The sequence below is a fragment of the Vidua chalybeata genome, chromosome 9 (assembly GCF_026979565.1).
Source record: "Vidua chalybeata isolate OUT-0048 chromosome 9, bVidCha1 merged haplotype, whole genome shotgun sequence".
Classification (NCBI taxonomy): Eukaryota; Metazoa; Chordata; class Aves; order Passeriformes; family Viduidae; genus Vidua; species Vidua chalybeata.
The window spans coordinates 13,014,246-13,035,240 of NC_071538.1; the positions used below are offsets into that span (position 1 = coordinate 13,014,246).

At 41.7% G+C, this 20,995-nt stretch overlaps 1 protein-coding gene across 6 annotated transcripts in view; it reads right to left on the reverse strand.

Moving 5' to 3' along the window:
* Positions 1–20,986, reverse strand: part of CMPK1 (cytidine/uridine monophosphate kinase 1) — an 87,930-nt gene extending 66,944 nt beyond the window's left edge. For 3 of the 6 annotated variants that reach the window (XM_053949999.1, XM_053949998.1, XM_053950000.1), the window contains exons 1-5: positions 20,468–20,980; positions 11,566–11,712; positions 10,544–10,696; positions 8,977–9,053; positions 8,796–8,892 (exon numbers count right to left, since the gene is read on the reverse strand). In XM_053949999.1, coding sequence (XP_053805974.1) covers positions 8,796–8,892; positions 8,977–9,053; positions 10,544–10,696; positions 11,566–11,712; positions 20,468–20,542 — 549 coding nt within the window. In that variant the 5' untranslated portion in view covers positions 20,543–20,980. Of the gene's footprint in view, positions 1–6,033; positions 8,336–8,795; positions 8,893–8,976; positions 9,054–10,543; positions 10,697–11,565; positions 11,713–20,467 lie in introns of those variants that run through there. The other 3 variants (XM_053950001.1, XM_053949997.1, XM_053949996.1) reach the window with 3 other exon arrangements.
* Positions 20,987–20,995: the final 9 nt, after the last annotated feature.

A 20,995-nucleotide genomic window follows, 5' to 3' on the forward strand; every position in this document is an offset into this window, starting at 1 on the left:
CCCCCAGAGCTCAAATTGTCAAGGGACTGTGCAATTCGGGGAATAGCAGCCTAGATAAGGCAGCAGTTAATGAATTGCTCATAATGGAAGAACAGCGACTGAGCTAATTAAGGGTCTTCATATGCCTCCATCAACCTTTATTAGCTGCTGTGCCTGCTCTGACAGCAGAAACCTACCTGCTCTCCCAAAGAGACCCAAAATCTCCCTTCTCCAGAGCAGTCTCTATCACAGTGTCAGTTAATTTTTCCCTAATTTTCGAAATTAAAGCTAAGACTTTTAATTATTATTATTAATATTAATGTCACTTGTGCCTTATCCTTTTTATTAACTGGTGTTTTTAACTTTTAAAAACCACATGTCATCTCAAAATTATCTACTCGTTTACTCTGCAGTGCAGATGGGCTTTAGCTGACAGGTATCACATCCTTAAAGGACAGCTGGACATCCAAGCTAGATTTGGTTCTCAGACTCTGCCCACAGCTATGATAAATTCTGGCACTTCTCTACCAGTATCAGCAGGTGCTCTAAAAATTGTATTGATGAATTTCCCGGGTAAAAACCCCTCTGCCTTCAGTCCTTTGGAAAAACAGCAGAATTAACTTCCTGACTTAAACACCTGGGCTAACTTTGGAGGCAAATTGAAGAGATGTAGTGAATTCTCCTCAACCCCAGTAAGCCTGCCCTTCTTAAGGGACCTTGTCCTGCTAACTGTGGTGAGCTAGGAGCCAGTTTGGTCAAATTTGAGCAGCTGCTCTTTGCAAAGGCTATTTCTCCTTTTGCCAGACGTGTATGATGTACTTCTGTGAAATTTGAGAGTCCCTTTGTACATTGATCTCCTGGTCTGTGATACAGGCTGCCCAGAAAATGGGAACACATCTAAGCAGAGAGGAATAGATCTGCTGCAAGGGGGCTACAAATTCCTTAGTGCTGAGCCCCCAGCAGTGGTGCTCTGCTGTCTCAGTGTCACAAGACCCAGATGTCACTGGAACAGCAGAGATGCTGAGCCCACTCAGGGGGTTGCTGCTGGTACCAGTCCTGCTCATGCCCCCCAGTCAGAATTATGGGCCATGCCCCAGCACAAAATGTTGTCAAAACAAAGTCTAACCCTGCTGGCCCCTCCACACTTCTCATTTCTGCCCTGCACCAGCCAAGATGCCAACCCCATTCTGTCTCTTCCCATTACCCTACTCAGGTCCTTTTGGGAAAGCACAGGCTTGTTATTGCTGAAGGATACCCAGGTAGCATCTGCACAGCCATGCCTGAAGAGTAAACTAGTCACTGCTTTTCCATCAGAGTCATTTGGAAGGAATAATAGGATAGAAGGGCAACTAGAAGATTTTGACAAAAAAACATCTATCAACAGATACAGCAGTCAAGGTTTTGACTGTGTTGCTACTGCCTTTTCTCTCTAAAAGTTTCCTGTGGAAGGGAATCAGATGCAATGCACTTGTGAAAGGGAATCAGGTGCTTACCACTCAGCTCTGCTCTTGCTTTTAGTGTCCCCTCTGCCATCCCAGGGTAGAGCTCACTGCTGAGGCACTCTGGCATGGAGAGACACCAGAAATATTTCTCTGCCATGGTACTAGGTATCAAACTCCTTCACTAGTGGCAAACTCTCACTCGAGATTATCTCAGAAACTTACCTTTTGGTCCATGCTGTCACGAATGCAGTTGCACAGAACAGCCAAAATAATTAAGTTGTCCCCATCTAGTTGTTCTCATTAGATGCAATTAAATAAAATTACTAATAAAAAAAAAAAAGGCACAGCAATGACTGTTGTCAAGTTACCAACATAACTTATTTCAATATACGGGCAGTACTGTGCACCCATGAATGCCACTTCCAAGCTGTATCCTGCTCTCCGCGAGCCTTGCACCCCTCCTTGTGGTGCATGGAAGCAACTGTCGTGTGAGAAAAATCCTCTGCTGGGCTTTGGCTCCCAAAAAAGAGCACAGAGACATCCATCATCTCTGGCACCAAGCACCACCTTCTCCATGTTGTGAACGTCTCCGAGCTAGAGATATAAACAACTTCTGCCTCTTACTAGAAGTCAACTCTAAGCACACGTTTCAAACGTCATTAAAACTGAGAGAGTAGAAATGTGTGACACATTGAAACAGTTACACTTCTCAATCTTAATGTTTGTTTAAAGGTTACTTTTGGATGAAAGCTGGTTAGAGAATAAATAACAGATGCTGAAAGCATCCATTATGTATTTTTGCAATTAGCAGAAAATCTTGGTACTTTTCTTAAAGAACATACATAATTTTGTGGGATGTTTATTGCTGGAAGCAATCTGCTCTTGCCAGCAAGAGCAGCATCCAAGAGCCCAGGGAAGCTTCACAAGGAGTCACACATAGTAAGCCAAAAGCAATGCTTGCTTCAGGAACAGCACTTAAACCCCTGTGCTTGCTGTCACAAGGAAGTGGTCAAATGCACTTTTTTCCACAGAAAAATTTAAATTAGAAAAGAACATGGTGAAATCATCCCTGTTTCTTTTCCACAGACATTTTGATTACCCAGGAAAAAAAAAAAAAAAACAGTTCCTGATTATACTTTCATTAGAAAAATACACCCAGGATGTTTCATGCTATTGCTGTCTTCTCTGCCTAAAGGGCATCTTCCATGGCCCAGCTACCACCTCCCCTCTTGGGGTATGGAGATAATGCTATACCTTGGGAACTCCTGTGCATCCAGCATGCATGGCCTGGAAGGGAAAATGGAAGTAAGGAAGCCACTACAGTTCCCAGAAAGTATCTCACTCTCAAAAATTTGTGTGTGGAACATGAGGTGGAGCAGCAGCCTTAACTGTGCCAGTCCTCCCTCTCCCTGATGATTTCCATCACATCCAAATGAAGCTGGAGGGGGTATTGAGACAGAACAGAGGTATTTGAGTTAAACATACTACAAACCTCAGCATACTTGGTGACCGTAGTTGGGAACTTCAGCTGGTTCTGGTTTAAGAAGACAACAGTAGTAATGCCCTGAACAGAAACCTGAAGAGTTGCCCTCTGCTCAGTCAGGAGATATTCCATCCTCCATATACCCTCGTAGATCCTGATAGCCCTGAAGACCTCCACCATAGATTAAGCTTTAATCCTGAAACTTGGTCTAATTCTATGTCCAAATCTCTTTTTGTTCCTCTTGGCACTAAATAAAAGTGCATGCTGAGAACAGAAGTTGTCCAAGATACCATTTTCACGTACCATACCCAGCCCATCACATTTTGGTAGTCACACAGCAATCTGTGCCATTTCTTACCACACAGAAACAGCATTGTGCTAAAAGCCCCCCAGAGTAAAGCAGATAATATCTTTTGGGACGGTGCCTTGTATTTTCCAAGAGTTGTCTCGCTGCAGCAGTTATTACAAGAAACTAAACCAAACCCTCCTATTTGTAAATTGGATAGAAAAAGCACAACTCAAATTGGTATTTGGTTTAGGACTGAAGGGTTCACACAGTGCTTAAGAAGCATGTTAGACAAAAGCAAGCTTTTTGCCAAACATTTGAGGGGGAAAATTTCTGCTTTGCTGTCTGAACGCAGTTATAAGCCAGGATGCCAAAACTGCCTGGCACTGCTGCCCACAGTGAAATACACTGTGCGTCTTCCACTTCACATGCAAGGCTCATGTTGCTTTCATCCTGCCCAGTTCAGTTTCTACAGTGTTATCCTGAAGAGAAAATCCTGTCCCCACAACCCCTGGCATTAAAGGTGGCAGATTCAACAAGGGGAGATGAGGAATTTGTAGGCACGGAGTGCTTTTACATTAATTTCTATACAGCACAATCATGAAATAGCAGGACCCCACAAGCACTGCTGCCCTGTAGAATAGGTATTTATCCAAAGCTGAAGTCTTTGGAGTGAGTGAGGCAGAATTGACTGAGCTTCTCTAAGCATCTTCTCTCCCCTCTTCAACCATCTCACTTGCCTCTCTTGATGCACAACTGGCCACTGCTGGTTTAACATCTAGTGACTGAGCAGGTTTTCTCATGCAACTGCTGCTAAGCACTGTGCTGAAGCAAGGCAGACACAGCTGATCTGACTCACACAGGAGAAAAGAGCAGAGGTACTACACAGAGATTTCCTGTAGCTGGGAAAAAAAAGGTGCTTTATATTGGTTTTGTAACAGCTTATGCACCAAGTTTATGTCAGAAACAGGTTCGTGTTGCTCCAGAGGAAGGTTTAAAGGTTTTCTTTATTTAGCAAGCACACAGATTGGCAAAAGCACCCCCTTCCCTATCCCAAAGAGCATCTGCAGTTCAGAAAGGTAAGGAAAAGGCATGAAAAGGCAGAAAGCAAAGAGGATAGAGCATACCTCAGCTGAGGAGATTAGAAGACTCAGTAAAGACACCTATTGTTACCAAGAGAAATACTCTACAAATACACAGGCTGAAACCCACCATCTTAAATTAAGCAATCCATGAAAAATAGCAGAGAGATGCAAGATTAAATTCTTCCATGCTCCTCTATCTCCCCTGGAAGGCTTATAAAGCTCTGCAGATCACAAGAGTGTGCACACTGCTGCTGTATGAATAGTATGTATACATATATATGTATTAATATTTTTATATTATCTAATGTTTTGTCTCCTTTTTTACCTGATCAGGCAAATCCTCTTCACTTTGTCTCGCAGTTTTCATTCGCAGCCATTAACCCTGGGATATTTGGACTGTGCAAGAGCACAGCCCTGGGTCTCCAAGTCCTGCTGCACCACAGCTTGAAGAAATAACCTGCTTGTGCCAAGGAGCCAACTGCTGCCCCCCAAGCAGAAGGCCAGCAGAGCTGTCACAGATCGTAGCCTTCAGAGACATCTGTGCCACAACAGGAATACTCGAACTGGTCCTGAACCTCACACCAGAGGAGGAAAGTAATCCTCTAAGCTGCAACTTTCCTAAATGCTGGCAGCCAGAAACTGCCAACCAGTAACGACAGCTGGCAGCTCTGGTCTGAGCCGAGTGGTTTTTCCATTTAACTCTCCCCTTCTCCCCGGTTCAGCCTGGGCAGCAACACACAGATGTAAGACACAGAATTTTCCACAAGACCTCAGAACTCCCTCATGAGCCAGCTCTTCTTATTAAGGACAAATTGTTCCTGGTGGGGGATATCTTACACTGAGGCAATCCTCAAGTGCATGTTCCTATTCCCAAAGTGAGAGACTTAAAATCTCTGTCCAAAAGGTGCAAATCCAATGGGCTTTGCCCCTTTCAGTCCATCCTTGAGGAGATGCTACAACTTCAGGGCGAGGTTTCAGCAAAAGTTTAGCCTCTGCAGTTTTACCAGCAGAAAGGCACTACAGAAAAATCCCCTGCTTTTCCCCATCCCTTTCAGACCAGCTCTGCAAATCTTTCCAGTGTAAAGTTTCAAGTTGGAAGGGATGATCTACCTTAAAGGTTTCTTCCAACCCAAATGATTCTATGATTTTAAGTTCAACAAGTTGTTTAAGGGAAGCTACACACACGACAAAACAATCTCTTTTGTAAGAGACCCTTACATAAAATAGGCTATTTAAAAAGGAGCCTGGCAGCCCCTCAGTTTCTTTTCTAGAGAATATTATGCTGTGCAAATCTCCTTTAAGAACAGCCTGGAGTAGAGCACGTACACACGTGCTGCAGAGCCAGCAGAATGGCGGTCAGGGGATCAGCTGCTGATTGAGCAAGGAATCATGAGAAATCCAGGCCAAAAATGTCTCCAACAGCAGGTGCACAATAGGTTTCTGTTTCCTACACCACTCCAAGTCACTTTTCTTTCCCACACGTGCCAAATGAATTATCACTGCACCACTATATGAATACAGTCATTTGATAAACCTGTATCATCAAGAAAAGGTATCAATGCCTCAGGCAATGGCCTGATCTTCTCCTGTGCCCAAAAGGATCTTCAGGACCTCAGTTTTGATGGTGAAAACTGAACTTTTATACACATACCTGTGCATGTGGCCACGTGAAGTATTTAACTCTAATAAATACTTACTTTATACAGATGGATATATATGAAAAAATATGCCTTGTGACAGATAACTGTAAGGCAAACATAAGCCACAGAACAAAGTTTATTGGATCTCCTCAAATTCTTTATACAGTTTTGCTGCTAAATGGACACAACACATTTGCATATTGCCTTTAATTTTTATTTCGATCATAAGTCCATCTTGAAAGATGTGGTAACACATTTAATGGCATCTTCAATAAATAAAATGACAACAAATCTAGTCCTTGCACAGACACATTACAATCCACTCCAAATTCAATACCGCCAAAACATTGTTGGGTGTTTTTCTAAAACTTGTTTTGTTTTTTTTTTGTTTGTTTCAGCACTTAAATACACAGAAAAGTATATGATGAGAGAAAATTCTGAGCAGAACTTGTAAAAAACAGTAACTTAGAAGCAAGAGTTAATGAAATCTCTCTAATTGGATTAAAGAACCCAGTTTGAAGTATTTTTTTAAAAACCCTGATTCTAACCTTCATATTAAAATATGCAGTTTTGCTGGATCCTATCCATGTCAGTATACTTATACAGAGTTAACAAGAGTTAAATTCCAGGTTTTCTTATTTTATTTTTTTAAACAAGAAATTCATAAAGTGAGAGCATTGGCCTCCCACACTCACAAAAGCAGTCATGGTCCATATATTCTGCAGTAGTTAACAGCTATTTGTGGCCACTCCATTGCCTGAACTCCTGCCAGACTGGAAAAGCTACTGCAGTTTACCCTTGGTTCTGCACCCATCTCTTCCCCAGTCCAGGAGCCTCAACAACCTCAGCAAGATGAGAATTCCTGAAAATACAAATCTGACTGCAAGATGAGGACCAACACATCTGATTCTAATTAAAAACTAAGCTTAATTTAAACCTTCTCCTAAATAGAGAAATTCATGACTAAAGAAAAGCTGAGCGTCAAGATTTCCAAATTGCAATTCTGTGTAATTAGCATGTCACAAACCAATTAGAGTGTCAGTTAATGTAGGAACAACCACTCTAGCACTAAAATCAGTTAAAACTCTCATCTTCATGCCATCAGTGGAAGCTCAGGGCACAAAAGGAATGCATGGTTGGGCCCCCCCCAAACCTATGCATACTATATAGGGGACAGAAAAGCTTAAACAAAAGACAAAATTGCACCACATCTGTGCAAACATTTCAACCAGGTTGTTTCAACCAGTTTCCTGCTCACACCAGCTCCTCCTGCTGACTGCATTTGGCTTATTCAAGAGAACATGGGGAAGCAGGACTCTGTTTCAGGGAATGAAACTATTTTCTGCAATTATCTTCCCCTCTGCTGACCACATTGTAACAAAAGTGCAATAACTTACAAATTTCTCAAACAAACAGCTATTAAAATTACACATTTTTAGGGAAACATATTCACTAGTTTAACCATAAAAATATTTCCCCAGGTAACAAACCTTAAAGCATTTGGTAACACAGTATTTCAATAATAATAAAGAAAAACCCTTTAACTTGTTACAAAAGACAGAACTGTCAGAAGATTTTGCTTACTGTACATTTTTTAAGAACTTTGCCATCTTGTGAAGACTATGCTGTAGTTAAGAACACAGCTATCATTTAAGATAAATGAGTATTGAAATACTAAACTGACTTTCTTAATCTTTTGCAAATGAAAACAAGGAAAAATCCAGGGCCATGTCATCCAAGAACTTGCAAGACAGTTTACATCCAGAGTCATAAGGAAGCACCACTTTCCATAAAGTACTTTGTATGTCTGTTCCTGAAAAGCATATTTGATAGTTTTTTGACAACTGCTAAAACAGATTCTCACACTGACTGTAGCTTGACTTAGAGAATTCAGGTCTGGGGATATATAAGGGAATTTTGGGCAAAATTATACTTAAAAAAAAAAAACAAAACCTGCTAAATTTGGTCCAAGCATCCAAGAAAACCCAAGGTATATGGGTCCTTCATTGATTAATGCTGTTCAGTTGATCTTTAAAAAGGAAGTAGGAGTACAGCAATAAGGAAGAAGAAGGACTGCCCATGATAGGCACAGAACTGTGACAGAATAAACAGTTTCTTTAGAAAGATGTATTAACTGTGATTCTGCCATGTGAGTAACTGAACTTGCAGTAATGGAGAATCCTGAAACTTGTATACTATAGCCACAAGAAATGATTTCCTATTTAAAAAACAGATCCATTTCTAATCAACTGTTTTACCAATCATCATTAGATATGTGAAAAACAAAATCTTTTAAAATAATTACAAAGAGTGGACTGCAGTAGCAGCTATTCAAGCAAGATTCAAGCACAAGTTTAAATGGAGTTTCAAGCTGGGAATTAGCCTTCTTTGTCGAAAATTTGTACAACTTTTTCAAAAACCTAAAAAAATAAAGAAGAATTTTATGAAGTGTTCATCAAACAGGTACTCCAAGTTAAACCACATAAACAGTATTTGACACTACTTTCAAAAAATATAGGGTTCTTTTAGAACATTCACAGTAATTCTTTAATAGTGAAAATGACATCAATTTTGGGAAGCAGACAGAAGAGCAACACTACATGAGAAGAGCAAAAGCTCATGAAAATTAAGAAGGCAAAACCCTGTTAAACACAGAAACACGGGAAACGTGTTTAGTCCAGCTCACACTCAAGCAAAACAGATCAATTTCCTCAAGTTATTCACATTTTATTGGGTCCTTCAAGAGTCAAATCAAGAGTTCCACAACATCCCTGAGTAATAACATCAGTGCTTAATTAACAGGCTAATCACACACACCTCATAAGAATGCCAAAAATATGCACCCTGCCATCCCCATGGTTTTTTGGCATATATACTTACTTCATCAACAGATTTAGAGGCATCCACTTTTCTGACTTTTCCCATTCTCTCATACAAATCTATGATAGGCTTAGTAGACTGCAGATACGTATGAATTCTAAGAGAAAGCAGAAGGAGAAAAAGAACACATTACATAGAAAAATATAAAGAGAAAGGAACTGAAAAGTTTTGAAGACAGTACCTCTTCTCCAGGCTCTCCCGGTTATCATCACTCCTACCACTGCTCTTGCCTCTCTCAAGACAGCGGCCAATACATATCTACAAAAAAACATCAGAAGGATGACTGCAGCCAGGAACACCAGCTGCCACCCTGAGAGCAGGAACAAACAAAAATCCTGTAAGTCTAAACTGGCCTGGCACACAAAACACAGTCCAGATTTGGTGGTTGTAACCAGAAGTCACATAGGAAGTTAGTGTCTTCTAGAGAAGGATGATGGTTTACAATTCAGTTTTTGAGAACAGGACTGGGGTCAGAGGAAGTAAAAGCAGCATCAAGCTCTGTGATTTGACTGGATCCCCAACCTGAGACATAAAAAAAGAAAATTACCTGATTTTCAAGGATGTGTTCAGGCTTTCTGAAAAGCAGCATGTCAAATGGGACTATTAATATATGTCTGCACTAAAGGAAAGTCACTTTATGTTATCTCAAGAATTTTGTAAGGCAAACTGACAATACTAAGTTACCGTCAGTTAAAATGTTCTTACCTGACATTGCTATAATGAAGACTTCAAAATCAAAGTAAAAAATTAAGTACTAACCATAGCTAGAAGTGTCCCAATGAAGTAACTTTTTTAAACCTTTAGCTAAATAGGCAAAGCTGACACATGTACACTCCGTGAACACTTTATTCCTACTCATGCAAGAGGAAAAGAGTTAAAAAAATTTTTTTCCTACACAGTACAATCATGGTAAAGATCATTTAGGCATTGTGTATTTTTAGATCTAGTAAAAAAATCAGAATCACAAAAATTAAGCCCCACCAAGTGAAAAATTAATTTAGTCTTATTTAAGGTTTTAACAGAAAAATACTAACCCCTTGTGTGCTCTTTAAGATTACAAAATGATTGCAAATAAGTAAAAAAAAAAAAAAACAACCTAAAATCTCAGGAAACTGGGGAAAGGGGTAACAGGAAAAAAGTCAGCTTAATGTGCTGGGATACTCATAACAGTTTTTATGTTCAAGGGCACTGACAAATTAAAAAGACAGCACATCATGGCACTTGTTAAATGAATGTAATGCATCACTGTCAAAATGCCCTTGTAATTTAATGACTTGCTGAATAAAATGTTGATTACTGACTATCCTATAGCACAGCTCAACTATGAAAATAAAGATCGCTGCTGCACTTCAGAATTAAAGCAGACATTGTACCAAGTTCATTTTGGACTAAACAACAAATTATTAAGAGTAAACAGAGTAATATTTTCTGAAAAGTAACCAAATAATTTTGTAAAATGTATTTAAAGTTTTGATAAATTTTCTTTAAGAATGAAATTGCCTGGAGTACTTCCTCAATATAATTTATTCACATATGATTACACCAAGTGTCATTAGCTGTCTATTCCAATAAACAGGCAGCTTTTCATGTGCTAAAACAAGTTGCCAAAAAATCCGTGAAAGACCCAGGCCAAGTTTTCCTTCTACTCTTACATTAGTCCATTTTCCCTGTCAGAGTTTAATTGTTCTTCTTGAATGATTCCCACAATATTGCAAGAAAGGAAGTTACAGAATTACACACTTCATTACCTCATTGTCACAATCAAAAAAGAGAACAAAGGAAACATCCGCTTTTCCATCCATAGTCTTATTCCAGCCTTGAAGATTATCTTCATTCCTGGGAAATCCATCAATCAAAAACTTGTTCTTCTGGGAATTGGCAGCCATTGTTTGATCCATAGCCTGATAAAAGATAATTCAATTCACAATCTCCTGCACATATTTATCTACTTATTAATTTACCCCCAAGATGTTGACACGGTAAGTTGAGAGGCATTTATTTTAGGATTATTGCAGATTTACAAAATGTGCTTTTGTTTCACTTTCAATGCATGCTGGTTAATTCACTGATACTCCAACACAGCTATTGTTCAAATTGAATTAATTATTGCACAAAGCTTAAAAATCTCATAACAAACAAATCTCATAATAAATCCTAGCTTTAAAGCTTATTTTCTACAAGATACAGGGAAGTGTCTTCACACAATAAGACATCAGAACATCCCTGATCTAAAGTTAATTTGAAGGGAAAAGCTTCAGATAAATTTAGTGCCATGAACAGCAGCCTCTTTTTGACTTAAAAGAGATACTCTCATTGTTTTCATAGACATCCAATAGAGGCTGAAGCTTTTCCTTTCACAAGAACATCAGTAGGGGCTCATCTCCTTCACCTGACTATGTATTTTGACAAAACTTACAAATCTTAGTGCCTTTAAGGCCTCTAACGTCCAAATCAAATATGACTGAATGGACCAAGAGGTCCAAAAGCTAGTGCAGGGAAATAAGAAATACAGTTTCACTGCTTTTCCTAGAGCTACTAAAAAATAAAAAGAAAATAAAAATAACCCATTTTCACAGATCCCCAGGTATGAGAGGCCATCAGCTCTCCAGCAGTCAGAAAGAAACACAGGTGATTGCTGAGAGAAGCAGCTCTGTGTCTGCCCATTCATAGCGCTCACACTGGAGGAAAAGCAGCTCTGTCAGAAGACAGCCACTGCTTTGTTGCTTACTCTGCAGGAGTGACCCAGCAAGGAAACAGCCCTTTCCCTTACCCTCTTCAGCAAGCTGATTGTTATTTCAACTGGCACGATCTCCCCCTCCTTAATGTAGTTCTCAATGAGTTCTCCATACTGGGAGCCCGGCCGTTTCCGCTCGTCCCGGAGAAGGTCACCGGCAGAAAGGTGTGTGTAGCCGTACTTCTGCAACAGAAAAAACAAGCACAGGCTCCCTTCAGTCAGAGCATTTGTGCAAACCTAACATCAGCCAGCAGTGTCAGCCCCATTTATCCTTGCATTGCAACAGGAAAACCCAGGGAACAGTATCTTGCTAGTGATGGATCTGCTCCATCTTCAGTGTGCAATCTGACAATAGAGCACACTCTGCACACAACACACACAGTAAGAACCAGAGTCATTAAGGATGGAAAAGACCTCCAAAATCATCAAGTCCAGCCTTTGACCAAACACCATAGTGACAACTAAACCAAAGCTTTAAGTTCCACATGAAGTCGTTTCTTGAACCCTTCCACGAATGGTGACTCCACCTCCTCCCTGGGCAGGCTGTTCCAGTGTCTGACAACCATATCAATGAGGAAATTCTTCCAGATGTCCAGCCTGAACCTCCCCTGCTGCACCTTGAGACCATTTCCTCTTGTCCTAGTGCTGGTTGCCTGGGAGAAGAGGCTGACTCTTATCTCAGTACAAATTCCTTTCAGGGAGTTGTGAATGACAAGGTTTCCCCTAAGCCTCCTTTTCTTCAGGCTAAAACCCCCCAGCTCCCTCAGCTGCTGCTCATAGGACTCACTCTCCAGACCCTTCACCAGCTCCATTACCCTTCTCTGGACACACTCCAGCACCTCAATGTCTTTTTGAGGTGAGGGGCCCAGAACTGGACATCCTTGGGTAAAATGCTCAACAGGGCTTTGGTCAGGTATTTCTGTACCGTTTTCAAAAGCAATTTTGTTATGTTTGGAAACAAGATAAGACAAGAATTTTGTTTAATTACCTATTTAAAGAAAACACATAGTGTTTTGCAGATAGTGATTGCAGATCCTTTGGAGCTGGAAGAATGCCCCAAGCACAGGCTAAGTCAGAAACCCCTATGTTCATGTTGTGGTTCTGGCACCAGCTTCCTCCCCTACCTTGGTGAAATCACCTATAACACAGCAGCTGCACAAACAGTCCTCTTGCCCCTGCAACCTCCTTCCCTGGGATGACCATGGAGAGCAGCCCCTGGGGAAAAGCAGTGACTTCTCCTAAGGATGACTTGGTAGATGAAGGTAAATAGCTACACTGGTTCCACCCTCTGTCACACCACACAGAGTAAACAGAGAGATCAGATTCATATCTATCAATCTGAGAGCAGTGTGCAGGAAAACAGCACACACCATTGCTCTGTCACCTCAAACTACAGCTAAAATAGTCGCTTATGAAAAATACTGATGGAAGTATTTATTAGACATGAATCTCTCAGGCATTCATCATTGTAAATAGATACCTAGTGCAAGCACACAAACATATTCTTACCAAAGAGAAATGCATTGTTACAAATAATCATTTTCTCAGCTCATTTAACACTGCAAGAAAACTAACAAAGTGCACTATGCTCCTTGACCAAATGTAAGTCCATCAAAACAGGCAATAAAAACATCTGCTTGGTATTACCTAAGCTAGTTATACATCCAAAACACAGCATGCACATACATTCTCATCTGAAAGTTTTTACACAAAACAAAAACAGCAGCAAAAAACTTCAGGGTTATCAGTTTGGCTGCAGCAACATCCAAAGCAAATTTCAAACAAGGTGTCTGAGAGGCATAATAATGTGACTACACACTTGGTGAGGCTGTGAACTTTGGATTTAAAAATTGGCTACTGAACTAAGTACAACAGAAATATTACACAACCCACTAAGTGACTTTAAAACATTTCAGTTGCTTTCCAATTTCACCCACAAAAGCATGGAAAGTTAGTTCTGCCATAGTCATAATTTAAGAAGGGATATAATTACTTATATCTCCAAAACTGTACACAGTTGGCAAGAAACAGAAGCAAGATTTTGCTGTAAATAAGTGTGAAGGAAAAGCTTCACAGACATCCTCTGTAAGCTCACTGTACTCCTGCTTTAATGTACATTGCATTTGGATATGCCTAACTAATTGCAAATCTAAATATTTATAACCTACAGAAGCCATAAACCAGAATAAATTGTTCCTTATAAGCAAGAGACATTACTCTGATGAATGCTAAATTAACATGTAGCTCTTCTTGCTAAAGTTATAGAATGGTGATTTTTTTTAACATCAGGTTTCTACAAAGAAGAAAACAGGAGGAGAATATAATCCCTTAGGTTTTAGAGGATTACCAAACCATTTAATTTTCCTTGGCATTTCCCTTTTCATGCATGAAAACGAAATTGAGTCAGAAAATTTTTGGAATTCTCTGTCTTTTGCAAGAGCAAACTAAAGTATTTTTTAACGGCTGAACTGGAAAGCAAAAGACAGAAGTGTTTTAAAGTGTTTTTGTACAAATAGACTTGTATGAGATAATAATAAATTATATTCAAGACTAACCCTCAGAATGGCTTAACCAGGCAATAAGAAAAACAAACCTCTCCTTCAGGGGCAAAACATCTATTTGTGAACTGTTCTGAGCCAAGAGCCAAAGAAAACACATGGGTTTAAACAATGCAAACAAGGGGGGAGAACGGCTTGGCTGCTGCTCCACACACAGAAGGCTTCAGAGATGTGGAGCTCGTGCTACCCTTGCCAGTTTTAATCAAGATGTCCAGGGCACGAAGTTTTCTTTCATTTTAAGTCAGAAATCCTCAGCAAGTGTCCTGAACTGCAGCAAATCATCGCAGCGCCAAGGGCTGGCAGAAGAGAGTGTGACGTAACCACACAAAACACGGGTCAAAACGCTCTCAGGTGTGCACAAGGTCTGCCTTGTGGCAGCAGGACTTCCCAGCAGTGCCAAGCACATCTTGATGCAATCCCCAGAATGTGACTCATTGCCACTCCTGCATCCTCCTCTGCAATCAAAAAGGGAGCAGGACTGTGGTTGCCAAATAATGAAAAAGCAGTTTCCCCAGCTCTTACTAGGAATATAATGTCAGACTGAAAGGATGACTTGAAAAAAAAAAAAATAGGTCAAAAAATAATTTCCAAATACTTGGATGCCAAGCACCTAAAATCTGGGGAGATTTTGGTATTACAGAGAAGAAAAAAGAAAATACAGAATTAACTATTCTAAAATGTATTTCAGAGATAATGTTTTCTGCTATGCTGTCAGACTGGTGTGATCTAGAAGAAGAAAAAAAGATTAAATCGGTAAGTTACTATTACACAAGTTCTCATTACTACACAAGCAGTGCAAGCCCTTGGTGCTGTGATGATTTGCTCCAATTCAGGACACTTGCTGAGGGTTTCTCTCACCTAAAATAAAAGAAAATTTTGTGCCCCAAACATCTTGATTAAAACTAGCAAGAGTAGAGTGAGCGTCACATCTATTTATTACACAAGTTCTCACTATTTTTAAAACCTTTTTTTTTTTGAAGTATGGGTCTCCAAATATAACTTACAAAAATCAACTGTGAATGAAAAAGTGATGTCTTCAACACCACTCAAGATAATCCTCTTCTTTTGCTTTAAAAAAATAAAACATAAAAATAATTTTTAAAAAATCCCAGTGAAATGAAAAGGCGAGCTCAAGTTTCCATCAATCCCGTCACAGCAGCAGTGGACAGAGCAGATCAGAATACCACTTGATCTGCCTGGTCAGTCACAGCAGGACAAACTGGCACACACAAGCTGTGAGCTCCACATCTCCAAAATTCCAACTGGAGACTGCAGCCTCCCCGGGATGCCCTTCCAGCTTCCTTCTGTCAGCTGGGATTTGCAACTTTCACTCTGCAGACAGAACACACTTTGTTTTCAGTAAATACAATAAACAGATGCATAGAAATGGAAATCCATGAGTCACATCACGCTGGAACCCAGCAATCTTGGGCAGTCAGGAAGGATCAGAGGTGTCAGGAAGGATCAGAGGTGTCAGGAAGGATCAGAGGTGTGCAGCAGCTGATGCTGTGACTCCTTCCACAGCCCCTTCCGAGGGGCACGGGATTTATTTCTGATTCAGCCCTGGTGGTCCTGCAACAAATCTCCCCACTAAACACACAGCTTGAGACTTCCTTAAGAGAGCAGAAGCCAAGAAGCAAGAGAAACACAAATTACTGCTTTGACCTTGACTCCTATCTTGGCTTATCATTGTTAGTTTGAAAATGAAAGTCACAGGGCTTAAGATTTAAGCAAATAAAATGCAAACTTTTATTGCCCTAGTTCTGACCTGTCATATCTTGGGCAATCTTAATAAATAACCAAAATTTGCTACATACACCATTCAAAAACTAGTTAAAATAAAAACAGAACTGTGCAAAGCAGTTCTTCTTGTGCAGCCTTCAGGGTTTTTTTAACCTAGAAAGCTTTTGTCTGTCCTACTAGCACATGGAATTAAATCTCTGGGGTACAGACTATAATGCAGTAATAGACCTCCTGTCTGCTTATTCCAATTTTAAAAAATGAAGAAATTTTCTTAGTTTGAACTACGTTCTTGTCTCTGGAAAACAAAAACAAACAAAACCCCACATTAACAAACCAAAACACACAATGGAGATGCCACTGACAGTGCCTCCAAGGGAGAGGGAGGCAAACAGAGCACCCCAGGTGCTTGAGGAGCACTGACTCAATACAGGGCACCCAGTACGTTCAGGAAAGTCCAAAATTTAATGCCTAGTGTTCTGCAAAATGGAAATGTTCAGGGATAAATCTTCAGGGGGTAGATTTAAACACTCACCATGTTTTTTTTTAAAAAAGCTCCGAAGTTCAGAAATATAAATTTATATTCTAAAAATCAACTATAAGAACTAAAGGTTAAGTAGAATACTAATACATGATACTCATTAAAGAGATTTCAGAAGCTGAGTTTAAAGCAAACAATTTAAACCCTGTTTTTATTTCAAGGAAGTTAACGCTGTATCTCAGCAGACTTCTAGAAGACAATTAACACATGACAGCAAAACCTAAATCCTCTGCTACTTTCAGAGGGCCATTTCTGATACAATGAATACTTCTTTGCATTGTTTCCTTCACCCTAGAAAATCTCCTTATCATATATCCCAAAGCAACTTAAGAGCTTTTTCCATTTGGATATTAACTTATGCTCTTATAAAAACAAGAAGGCTCAGCATCCCACTTTGTGGAATTAATTTTAGATTTAACCACAAACATACAGGATAGGGCTGTGGTGGAGGTGAATTATATTTTAGGTACACAGAGAGCAATGCCTTGCATAGTCCAAATCTCTACAGATCACCTTGCCAAAACAAACAGACAAAAAATTACAACTCAAATCTTGCTTGGAATAAAGACAAATGATTTAGTTACTATTCTTCCCATCAAACAAAGAGCTTTGCATCTCAAGCAGAGGTTATAAAGATTTAGAATTTAAGCACAAGAAAGCATATTTTGTGCAGATTTGCTGAATGCATTTTTTTCCCTTGACTTTACCACAATGATTTTATATGTAAAGTTCAGAAGTCAGCAATAAAGCACATTTCATTATCTCACAGTCACAGAAAATACACTGTGGAAAGCATGAAGGTTATTGCAAGAACCTGCATTCAAATGACATCATTCAACTATAGCTCAAATATTCTGCCTCACATGACAGCCACGCAACTGTCCCCGATGATGGCAAGCTCCACCTAACAAAGCTGTGGAAGGTTTCAGGAGTTAATCTGCAGAGCTGGAAGGGAGAGGATAAGAACTTAAGAGGGAATTCTGCTTCATCCCTCTCTGAATAGGAGGACCTGCTCCAGAACAGCAGCAATTCTGTATAATGCTGTATTTGCATTTCCCTGACAATTCTGTGTCTGTGGAACATCCAGGAGTCAAGCTTCCCCTGTATCGGAGAAAACCAGCCTGGTTCAGCTGTCTCATCCAACCTTATCTGTGGAGATAAAGAATCCTAATCACTTACCCACTGTTCCCTTTCTTACATTGTGTCAATACCCGTTTCCACTTGTCATTAGATCTTCTTCCCTCAAATAATTTCTCCATTTGTGTCCAAATTTGGCATGAATACATGCCTTCTCCACATTCAGGGACTCCAGCACACACATATTGAGCAGTTATGATTTACACTAGTATTTAACAAATACATATTTCACCTACAACATGGGATACTCATCTCCCTTTTTTGGGAATGTAAAGCAGAGTCTGCAAAAAAATTACCAAATTTCTTTGAAAAATTGTTCCCAGGTACTTAGTACATAGTATCCCCTTTACTCTACAAAACACAGACACCCTTGGTTTTTAATAAAAATGGTTTGATGCTAAATTCATACAAGAGCTCACCTCAGCCAAATGAGACTTCTTCCACATGTGATGTGCTCTGTCCCAAATCCCCAGTATGAATAGCAACCAAGACATATTTATAGCTCATACTGACTTTTTGTTCAGTACAACCTTCAGCTCTACAGCAAGATACTGGGTCAGATTCATTCCAAATGTAAACTAATATTATTCCGTCCATTTACAACAAGGATGAATGAGGTTCATTATTACTCAGCTACAGCCCCCTTTTCTCTGTGGCAAACTGCCAACAGGGTTTAAAACACAAATAAAAATACACTTTCAACCTAAAGGCAGCATTGACTGCACACAGGCTGCTCGCTCGCCTGCAGCAGGGCTCTCTGGGGGCTGCCAGGGGCCACGGTGAGGATTTGTGCTTAGACAAGCTGCTGCTCTCCAGTACCTCTGCTGAGTTTCACCCACACTTCCCTGTTCATGTGCCCTTTTTCTAAAGTTTTCCAGCACACTTGCATCAGTCCAACTGCTCTTTAAACTACCTCAGACCCTCCCTGCCTCCCAATTTAGCCAGTGGGAGGTGTCTGAGTCAGCAGGAAGGTTGTCCTTTGCATTCAACAGGTCTGAGTGCTTTCTACTGTCAGCTCACTGACTTCAATAAACTTCTTTCCATGTAGTGAACAGGATTAGCAGAATTAAAGCAAATTTGCATTTATTCCAATTTGGATTTCCCTTTCCAGGCTTAGAGAAGAAAATAAATACTGCACAAGCAAGGTTTTTCTTTTTGCCTTTCTAGCTGGAAATACGATTTGAGTAGCAATGGCTCATTTGAAGTCCTCCTTAAAAAGTGGTCTTTATCCAATTATATCAGCCTATCCAGCCATAGGCATTTACCCTCCTAAACACAGGCCAGCAGCCACACAAGGTACTTCAGCCCTGAGGCTACACTAATGGTTTGCTGAAAGCCATTAATGACAGCCTACAAGGTTCCCCTATAGTTTAAGCTCATTTGTTTGCTGCGTGCCAGGGGCTGAATTTGACCTTACCAAAAAGGCTTTATGAGCACTGTGAACCTTCCATCCCACAATTTAATTTAATGAATATGCTGGTTTGAATGTAAGTCTGTAATTTGAGGTTTAAATCCTTCAGAACTAAAGTCATAACGGCATTTTTTAGTCTGGACCAAATTCACTTAACTTAGTTATACAACACCGAGGTCTGGGATGTAGCAGCAGCGTGGATAAACTGCAACAGCTCTCCCAGGGCACCACCAGAACAGAGGACACACAAAACAAGTCTGTTCCAGGAGTTTTGGGGTTGCCCACCAAGAGATTCAAGAACAGGGGCATCACCACAGTGCTTAGCCATATCTTTCAGTGAGGGTATGCATAAGTTTTGATCCTATATGGCTTTTAATTAGAAAAATACATACAACTGCTCAGTAAAAAAAGAGGGGGGGGAAAGATAAAAGAGCTGTTTCAAATCCAACACACACACACGTTTGGAAGCATTCATCCCTAACTACTTCTGTAATTATCCACCTGGATACACTGTAATTATCCCTGCGGTTTTTGGTGTTTAAAAGGACAGTACTACACCATGTATCATCCACCGTTCTTTCTTATATATTTGCTGTCTCAAAAGGCTGGAAAAAATGTATTTGGAAAACTGAAAATTTGATAATTTGAAAGTTTAGTCAAATGATACTGTCAGTATTAGGCTCTTTAAAAAGAAGGAACAAGATGAATGATCTATGGGATCAGGATATCCTTTGACCTCTATCATATTGTGTCACAGAAAAAAAAAAATTCTATTTTTAACATATTACTTCCACAACTTACTGAGATGGCGCTGGGTAAAAAAGCCAACACCCTGCAATGTCTACTGTACCATCTGTAACATTTATGGGACAGGCCTCAGGAGACACGGACCTTGATCCACTCGAAGTGCACGTATCCCCAGTGGCTGTGAGACACCTCCCCTCCTCCGCCAGGCCGCAGCTCCGGCTGCCTGAGCATCCGGCTGGCAGCCCCGCAGCCACCTACGTGGCCGTGCAGACGTGTACGGAGCCACCCACTCGGGACCGGCCTGACAAGGCAGCACCGCCCGGGCAGCCGGGAGCTTCTGCCTCCGCCAAGGCACAGCGGGCAATCGGTGCTGCCGGCCGAAACCGGAGCAGCCTCCAGAGCGCCAGCGGGTATCCCCAGAGTGGATGCAAAAACCCCAATGGTGTCCTCAGGTAGACCCACCAGCAGAGCGTGATCCCGCGGGGCTGAGGGAAAAGGCTAAGCGGCCTGACAGGGGCTGGAACGGGAACAGAGGGGCTGCCCCACCACTTCACCCACTAAAGGGCAGATGTGGGTCAGTTATTTTTATTTATCGCCTCGAAGGAGCGAGGAATGCATGGAGGCTCGGCAAGAGACTAGACCGAAAGGCAGATGGGGATCCCGCCACGCAGCAGAGCGGGACACGACCCCCAAGCGACCTCCCCAAAGAGGGTCACGGACCCCACAGAGGGATCCTACAACTCCCAGGCCCCCCCCCGGCCGGGGCGCCGCGGGTCGCCAGGCCGCGCAGCCCCTCCACCTCACCTCCACGATACGGGCGCACTGCGTCCCCTTGCCCGCCCCGGGCCCGCCGAGGACGAAGACGACGACGGGCTTCATGAGGAGAAGGAGACGGCGGCGTTGCAGCAGCAGGACAGCGGCGGCGGGGCGGCGGCCGTGGGGCGGCCGAAGGGCTGGAGGGGAGCGTCGGGGCCGAGGCCGGGGCTGTGACTGTGGCACCGCTGCCGCCGCTCTGTCCCCGCGGAGGGAAAGTGCTTCCGGGTCCCGGGGGGGCGGGGCGGGCACGTGGGCGCGGGGCTGGCGGCGGAGTCTCTGCGGGGACTCACAGTCCCGGACCCTGGCTGGGGAAGGCCGAGGCCGGCGCGGCGCTTCAACGGGACCGGGCGTGTCGGTTCATTGTTCGCCCCGCCACGGCCCTTTCCGGCATGGCATGGCATGGCATGGCCTGGCCCGGCCCGGCGGCAGCGGCGGCGCCCCCGCTGCCATGGCAACGCCGCCGCATCGCCGCACTGCGCCTGCGCGCTCCCCGCCCCTGGCATTTTTAAACCCCCT